General features: G+C 32.0%; 2 protein-coding genes across 2 annotated transcripts; one reads left to right on the top strand and one right to left on the bottom strand.

The window, feature by feature from the left end:
• Nucleotides 1–2,906: 2,906 nt before the first annotated feature.
• LOC126685814 (mitochondrial import inner membrane translocase subunit TIM9) lies at nucleotides 2,907–4,990 on the top strand. Its single transcript, XM_050379780.2, has 2 exons — nucleotides 2,907–3,133; nucleotides 4,602–4,990. The coding sequence occupies exons 1-2, from the start codon at nucleotides 3,039–3,041 to the stop codon at nucleotides 4,795–4,797; spliced, it is 291 nt and encodes a 96-aa protein (XP_050235737.1). The 5' UTR covers nucleotides 2,907–3,038; the 3' UTR covers nucleotides 4,798–4,990.
• Nucleotides 4,991–5,758: 768 nt separating this feature from the next.
• On the bottom strand, nucleotides 5,759–8,865 carry LOC126687295 (CAX-interacting protein 4). The gene is made up of 3 exons (XM_050381811.2): nucleotides 8,758–8,865; nucleotides 7,610–8,627; nucleotides 5,759–6,045 (listed from the first exon to the last, which is right to left on the bottom strand). The coding sequence occupies exon 2, from the start codon at nucleotides 8,604–8,606 to the stop codon at nucleotides 7,641–7,643; it is 966 nt and encodes a 321-aa protein (XP_050237768.1). The 5' UTR covers nucleotides 8,607–8,627; nucleotides 8,758–8,865; the 3' UTR covers nucleotides 5,759–6,045; nucleotides 7,610–7,640.
• Nucleotide 8,866: the final 1 nt, after the last annotated feature.

Here is an 8,866-nt window from a genome sequence, read left to right as displayed (position 1 = left end):
TTTTAAGCTTGTATGTGCATTTAAGTATCTACATCTGTGATATTTTCTTTTAGTTGGTATATTTCATTTTGGTCCCTGTAGTTTAATTCATTTTTCGCAAAACAAATCACTTTTTTTTATTTTTTTTATTTATGGTCTTACTTTTCAAAATCATTAATTTTAATTCATTTTTCATTTTTTAGTTTTCATTATTAAATTGGGAGAATTTGCACCTACTCTAAATTTTTGGGACATGCGAAAAATGAGCTCTTGCCTATACCAGAAAGACTTGTGAGATCGATAGAGATAACGAGGCCAGGTAACTAAAGTAAATCCTAAGATTTTTAAAAATTTAAATTGGAAGAGAAAAAAATTTAAATATATTTTTTATATTGATTTATGTTCAATTTTTTTTATATAAAAATGCACATTGGAACAATATAAACCAATATAATAAGTATATTTGATTTTATTTTTTACTTCGATTTGAACAAATGACTATAATTGAAACTAAAAATTAAAAAATGGACTAAAATTGAGAATTTTAAAGGTAGGACTATAAATAATTTTTTTTTGAAAAAGTGAGTTATTTTTAGATGAATAAACTTTTTTTTTAGAAAATGCTTTATAATCCACTTTCTTACGAGTCAGTATTTCATTTGTCCAATTCTCCTCAAAAAGTTTTTTTTTCCAAAAATCAATTTCATTTACTATTTTAATGCTACGTCAGGTGAGTTGAAAAGGACGATTATATAGCATAATTCTCTTTTTTAGTTTTTTTTCTTTATGTACAATTCTTATTGACATTGAGTCCCTATATTTATACAATTAAAAGTGGAGGGATTCAACATAAAATAAACTAAAATACAGGGATCCTTTAGTTATGCCTTTCTATTTTCTCTCAGTTTCTACCACGTGATCTTATTTTGTCTGGATCTTCTTTTCAAAATACGTGTTTCCCAAAATGCCATCCTATGATTTATCATTATCGTATGATTTAAATCAATCTTTTTCAAGAGTAAAAATCTAAGCATTAGCGTTACCATTGGTTGATAATTTCAGTGACGTACACATGTGATATTGTGACTTGCCCCTTTATTTCCGTGAGTTTTGTACTTATTTTATACCGACATCACATATTTTCAAAAATAACACCCATTTTTTATTTTCTATACTTGCAGAGAATAGGTTTAAATTCACACAATTATAGATATTTTACCGTATTTTTCCTCCGACCCATTATCTTATATTTCACATTATAAAAATATTCTCTACATACTCCCTCCGTCCCGTAAAGATATAAAAAGTAGCTCTTTCACAATAATTAAGAAAGTAGTTAATTATAAATAATTTGTGATAATTTTTCTAAATTGTCCGTTTAATTTCTTGAAGTAAATCATAATAAATTAGTGATTCACACAACCCAAAACCACTATATAAATATTAGCCAATAAAATTTTAGATGCATAAAAAACATACATTGAAAGTTTAAATCAATTAATGTTGATAGAAGGGTATTTTAATAATTTTATAGCTAACTAACACTACTTTTTCTATCTTTGTGTGATAAAAAAAGTAGCTACTTTTTCTATCTTTACGGGACGGAGGGAATATTTTCTTTTACATTCAATACTACTATATGTAACCATTTGTCTTTTATATTTATATTTATATTTTAATCACCCACATCCTCATCTATTAATATATTTAATAACATTCAAATAATATTAAATTAATATATTAATATTTAATTATAAATTATTAAGAAAAATTAAACCAATTAATAATTACAAATACAATCATAAATTTAAAATAATAAATTACATTCAACTATTAATAATAAAAATATATTTTAAATTAAGTTATTACAAAAATTAACTAGCATTCAATAAAAAATACGACTAAAATGAATATTTACAAAGTTAACTATGTTAATTGTCATTAAAAAATAAAAAATAAATTAACTAAAAAATATATATATGTGCGTGTGTGTGTGAATAGCATAAACTTATATTAAAATATTTACTATTTATAATTTTTATTTTCGGTAGAGTATTGAGTGTGGGTTGGAGTTAAAAAGTGAGCCTTAAACCTAAAACTGAATATGGGTGGAGATGGTCTAACGAATTAGAAACTACTGACCTTTTAACTCTTTTTCGATCCTACTTCGAAGTTGAAAAATCACTAATTTTACCATATTTCGCATGTTCTAGTTTTAATTCATATGAAGTATCAAATTGACATTTTTTTTCATTTAAATATTTTTTCCATATATAGCATATATCCTAAATAGATATTAATGTACCAATGAGCTATAGGTCAAACGGTATAAGTGCTATGCAGCTCTGTTAGGTCGTGGGATCGATTCGTGCCACAAGCGCTCCCCCACTTCCTAATTATAGAAAAAAAAAGACATTAATATTATAAATAGTAAACAAACCTTCTTTCTCATAAAAGTCAATAAATAATAATATTTTTTTTTAATATAAATTTATTATCAAAATTATTTTTAAATAAAAAATGCTTCCAAATTCGCCGCCACCTTATCCGGACCCGCTGCCGCTCGTCTCCATGGAGGACGAGCGGATCTTCTCGTCTACCATGGAAGACGAGTGGCTATGGGTCGAGGGCTTGCGGTGGCGGATTCGAGAAAGGCGGTGGCATATTCAGAGTTGGAGACATTGATGCATGTCGATTTTAAATTTATTTAATTATCAATAAATTATAAATAATTAATTAATATCTAATTAATAAGGGATATTTTTTTTAGTGGACTTTCCCCCAACCAAACAATGCCTATTTTTGACCACTTTTTCAAGTAAAAAAATAAAACTTTGGAAATCCAATTAAACTAATTCAACCTTAAAGGATCCAGTTACAACAAGTATAAAAGTTCAGTGACCCTGTTCCGATTTTTACCTTCTCTAAATCTTGAAAATGAAAAACAGTCCTTTGTAAACCCTAGTTCGCAGCTTAGCTTATAGTAACAGAAAAACCCCAAAAACAGAAACTAAACCCTAAATCCCAAAAGAAAAAAAAATCAGTAAAAAAAATCAATCATGGATAAGAACTTACTACAAGGACTTGATAATCTACCTGAAGAAGACAAGATGCGCATGGCCAACCTCATTGAACAGCTTCAAGTTCGTGATAGGTATATTTTTTTTTCAGCGGATCTGCTCTTTAATTGATCTAGTGAATTCGGTTGTTTTTTTTATATATTGTTGCGTAATTGTAAAAATAATTAATTAAATTTTCTTTCTAATTGATAAATTTGTATGTTTTTTAATGTAATTGTTGATATAGTTAGTGATAAAGCTGTGTAATTTGATTTTTTTTTTCTTGACGGGTTTGTTTTAAAGGTAGACGTCTGCCATTTTGCTGTGAGAGTTTGATTAGTTTGGTATGATTTATAGCTTCACATCTATTTTTTGTTAATTTAGGTTTCAAATTTTTGACACTAATATTATATTTTCATAAAACCAATGTAATTACAATCAATAATGTGAATTTGTTGTGATTTAGGGTTTAGTAAAAAAAATCAATCATGTATGTTTCGCTTCATTGAGCGAGTCGGGATCTTTGTGCTACGTGAGTGTTAAGTTATAACTCATCCGGAAAAAAATGCGGAAGTGTTATGAGTTCTTATATGATTTGTGTGTTGCCTACAGCTTCTATGCAATGGCAATTATTTCATGAGTGTGCAGGTAGTGATATTGTAACTGAAAATTAAGCTCTTTTAAGAGCTGAATAGTTCTTTCTTTCTTAGCTGCTGAATGGACAGAGCTGTTGTTTTGTAGAGTTAGTCCTTTTGTGAAATTGAAAGAAAGCTGCATTCTATTGAGTGAATAATTGGCTGATTTTACTTAATTATTTGTTTGGCTTCACATTCAGCTTTTTATGCTGTCAGTTACGTGATTAATTCTGTGCATGTAACCTTGTTTATGTGAAGCCAGAACGATGTTCTCCTTAAAACCAATGCAGCTTGTGTTGCAGTTGGACGTTTTGGGAACAACATTTAATTCTTGTTGCTCTGCAACTATTTTTTATTTTTCTGTAATCATGTGAGGATTAATTGTAATGACAGGTACAGGCATCAGTGCATAAACTCAATTTTTAAAGAAACTTAAAGATAGCTGTTTATGCCAAGCTATGTTGCACTGGAACTTGTTGAATCCTATGTCTTTTTCCCGTTTCAGGAAGCTTTTTTGAAAGTCGATAATTTAATATTTATAACCGTTTCTTATAAAAATACCATTTTGTCGTTTTCCTTCTCATCATTTGTCATTTTATCGTTTCTATTTTCGTGCAAAAAGGTTTCTGGTTTAGATGAACTTGCTCAATTAGCTTTCGTTTTAAAATTAGTCCCGTTGGTGTACAGCTATAGGCCTAATACAGTGCTTTGCTGGTTGCTTCCTTTCTAGTAAGGGTGCAAAATAGCAATTGATTTTCATGAAATGAGATATTATTGGTTTAACTAGTTTTAATATGCGTACCATGGAAAGTGCATAGCTGTTTTTGATGATTCACTAGATTTGGACATGATTTGTGAAAATCGTTGTGTTAAGCAGACAATATATTACATGTAATTGAAAATTCTGAATTTTGTCCGTTTTCTGCAGTATGAGAATGTATAATGCAGTTGTTGAACGATGCTTCACCGACTGTGTGGATAACTTTACGCGCAAATCTCTTCAAAAGCAAGAGGAGACTTGTGTTATGAGATGCGCTGAGAAGTTCTTCAAGCATTCAATGCGTGTTGGCATGAGGTTTGCAGAGCTTAACAATATGGCTCCAACATCAGATCAAGGAAATTAGACGACAATGAATTAGCTCAAACTTATCATTTTTGTATAATCTAATTTTGGATAAGTAGATGATCTTTCTATTTCATTTTTTTCTGCTATTTTTCCCTATGGGGTGCATAATTGTTGCTTATAAAAGCATCTGTTTCACAATAACTTCAAAATCAATGGGTTGATTTGGGATTTATATCCCAGATTTCCTAGAATTATTATGTTTTGGTTACCTTTTATAAGGAATCATTGTCAAACTATAATGGAATTGGGGCATATTTTATGGATGATCCTTGAAAAATTCATGTTCCCCAAAAAAAATTTGAATTTTTTTCTAGTAGCGAAATATACCTACATTAGAGGTATAAAAATGTATAGGATTATAGAGAGCTAATTATAGAAGCTTTCTACCTTTGTTGTTATTTTTATTATTCTGAAATGAAAAACATCATTTTCCCAATTAATGGTTCTCTCATCTTGACAGTTTTTGTGGTTTCTCCCAACTCACCCATAATTTTCTGGATTACCCACAAATCCTTTAAAAAAGCATTTAATTTTAAAAATATGCTTTATATCCAAAAATTTCATTTGAACCTCATACTTATTTTTTTTACTTTTTGCGGTTTTTTTTCCTTATAAAAACTCATCGTAGATACGAAACAAAAGTTTTAGATGCTGAGTGAAAACTTTTACAAAATGTATTTTAAAAAAGATAGCCGGTTATAAACTATTTGTTTTAATTTCTCTAATATTTTTTCCTACAAGTTATTATTTACTGATGATTCATAAAATCTTTCTTCCATTATATAGTACAATTCTTCCCTCATGTCACCTTCTAAGCTTCTACACTACACGTAGATTTCATTCATGGTGAACCATCGTCGTATCAAATGCTCTAAAGAAACATACAAATGAAGAATGAAAGCTTATCACCAATAGCATAGCCACATCAAAAAATGGGTGCAAAAGAATAATGAAGCTAATTTCTTTAAATTTGAGCATATGTATAGAATAATCAGATTCAATAAAAGTACATCCACATTAGATGTCAATGATTCTTCAGACACGACACTTCACAAAGCAAGAGAAACACATAAGCTGGTTTATACAACTCGAATAATATCTCACCATCCATTTTTATATAAGAACAAATTTTGAGAAAAAGATCGCAGATATTGTACACGAGTACTGAAAAAAGTCCTTCAACTCAGGCAGCTCCATTGCTTTCAACTCCGGATACAATTACAGATACAATCATCACCAGAAATTCCTGCAAAATTTGACCATAAACTATTGAACAATCTGTTTCATGAACAGTCAGCAGTCTCATAACAAGCATTTAAAATCCACGAAATCAAGTGAATATGGTAATTCCAAAGCCTTTGTTCACATAAGGGGAAAAAAGGATCATTCTAATGTTATATCTCTAATATGTAAGATGTAGAGTGCAGACACAAATTCTTTTTGATGTCTATCAGTCTATGTAACTCCATCTAAACCAACTGTAAAATCAAGAGTATAATTCAAAAAATGGAACTCTTCAACTCTTTTATCGCCAACAATCAGGTAAGAAAATGGCTCATCTACAAATAATTAGTGATTGATTCTTGAAAAATGAGAAGATCCTAAGGTGCTAAAATGATCCGAGTGGATGGAATGGAAGACATAGCACAGTAGAAGTTGCAACTTTTGGAATACAGACTGCACAACAGAATGAACTTAATATGTAAGGAGACAGCAATATGCTATATTTTTTATAATATAAGTAAACCGGCTGCCAGAATAACAAGCAAATGAAATGCGTTCAGGCTTTGATTTTTTTAGATGAGACGGTTTAGGCCCTGCTTGATATGATAAAGGTGGAGAATGAATAAAGGTTTCCATATTTAGCTGCCAGCTGGTATTGACAGTTAACGACTACAAAGTACAAACTAGTGTTTGAAGTGTTTTAACTATGACACCACAAAAGCAAGTTTAAGATTTCAAAAGATCACACTAGTATTCTATTAAATGCTTAAGCATAAATGTGACTTGTGTAATTATATAGACTAATACATAACTTAATAGATATTTAACTATATGAATTAGTTGCACATAAGATGGCCTGAAAATTAATTTACTACTAATGATATTTGTGATGTTTCAGATCTGTGGTAAATAAATCATTAGTTTTTGAATAGGAAACATCCAGAAAAGTCCTATCATGACAGCCAGGATCACCCATTAGTGATCTAACTAATTACTTCCACAAGCACCTATTATGGTTCTTAAGCTCCTTGCCATTGGTATATGTGTTTCAATGTGATAAAGGAAGCAAGGAATTCAAACTTTGGCATGAGTTTATATTAAAATGAGATACTTGCCAACTTTAGACAGAGTATTCATTGAGCTAACTTTTATTCCCTCAACTACGTATCCTGATGTTTGCATGTAACCCCATGGCAGAAAGTATTGGCAATGTATAATCGAGCCTATAATGTTTTAGCATAACGAGTTTGTTGGTATATGCGCCAACGTGCTCGAGATAATGCTTATCATGATACGACAATGTTGAGATGAAATCTATTTCTACATATAGAGTTTATTAAGACGGGCATACAAAAAAATATTTATAGAAATTGGCAGCAATTATGACATGAAACTAGATACTTAACAAAATTAGGATTCATTTATCAGTAATGTAGAATAAAACACAAGGTGCAGGATATAAGAAAGGACCACATGGCACCAAAAGCCCACTTAATATAAGAGAACTTCTGTGTGCCTTAATTCACGCAAACAAATAAGAACTAAAATGCTCAACTGGCATTCTTGAATATTAATGCATTCATTACCTTACTAGCATATATCAGTATGATACTTGTCCTAGTCATGATGACGCTTCTTGCTCCTCATCTCTGAACGCTTTGTACCCCTCCCAACCCGGGAATCATCAGAGCCACTGGCATCAGAATCAGACGGTGACGCTGCTTTCCTACTCTTACGAACATGCCTTCTGCCAGAGTCTTCAGAAGTATCCGAATCAGAGTCATCAGAATACCGATGACTTCTCCTCCTCCTCTTCTCCTTCCTACTCTTCCTTTTACGCCTCCGACGATTTTCCTCCTCTTCCTCATCAGAAGAGTCGTCTTTCTTTCTCCTCTTCTCCTTTCTTCTCCTCTTCCTTTTAGCTTCCTCGTCTTCCTCTGAATCACTACTCTCCCTCTTCTTACTCCTCCTTTTCTTCGACCTCCCTCTTTTCTTCCTCCCCTCACCATCAGATTCCGACTCATCATCATCATCCTTCTTCTTTAAAGACCTTCCTCCACTACTTCTCCTCTTATTCGCAATAATTCTCTCAATCTCCGAATCAACTTCCGAATCCTCCTCATCACTCTCCTCCTCCTCCTCGTCACTCTCCTCCTTCCCTCCCATTCTCCTACCCCCCTTGATCTTCTCCAATCCAGACAAAACCGCAGCCTGAATAGCATCCGAATCCTTCTCCTTCTCCTTAATATCATCCTTAACACTCAAAAAATTCCGACACTGAAACGAAAGATGACCAACACGGCCGCATCTCTTACACGACCCGCGAGCCTCATCCGTATTCGACCCAGTAATACGAGCAAGCGCCAACAACCCCTGAAAATTCGCATAGGCATTGTCACCCTCGGGTTCAGAAGCACTATTTACCGAGGCTTTCGGCTGCGAAGATGATTTAGACTCATCTTTATTCGGTGCATATGGATCATACCCAATTGCACTTTGCCATATACCGTGGGTTTGCAATGCTGCACTACTATGAACCCGATTGTTCGCGGGCATACGAACCCGTCCTGCTGTAGCCGGCATCTTTCAAAGTATTATATCAAACTGTAATAAAAATATCAAAACAGATTCAAAATTTCGATTGGGATCACATATAATTACGAGTAATTAGGGTTTCTAGATTGAATTGAATATTGAATCGAATAATAAAATTGGGTTTGCGAGTAATTCTTACCTGGAGAAATCGAAGACTATAGGGGCAAATCGGGAAAATGAAGCTAAAAGTGTCGGAGAGGAGGGGATTGGAAGAACATAAGAGGAGCGTTTTTATTTTAATTTTAAGT

This window comes from Mercurialis annua, linkage group LG6 (genome assembly GCF_937616625.2).
Source record: "Mercurialis annua linkage group LG6, ddMerAnnu1.2, whole genome shotgun sequence".
In the NCBI taxonomy this organism is placed as follows: Eukaryota; Viridiplantae; Streptophyta; class Magnoliopsida; order Malpighiales; family Euphorbiaceae; genus Mercurialis; species Mercurialis annua.
The sequence above is the reverse complement of the archived record's forward strand: the minus strand, read 5'-3'. Positions and strand labels throughout refer to the sequence as shown.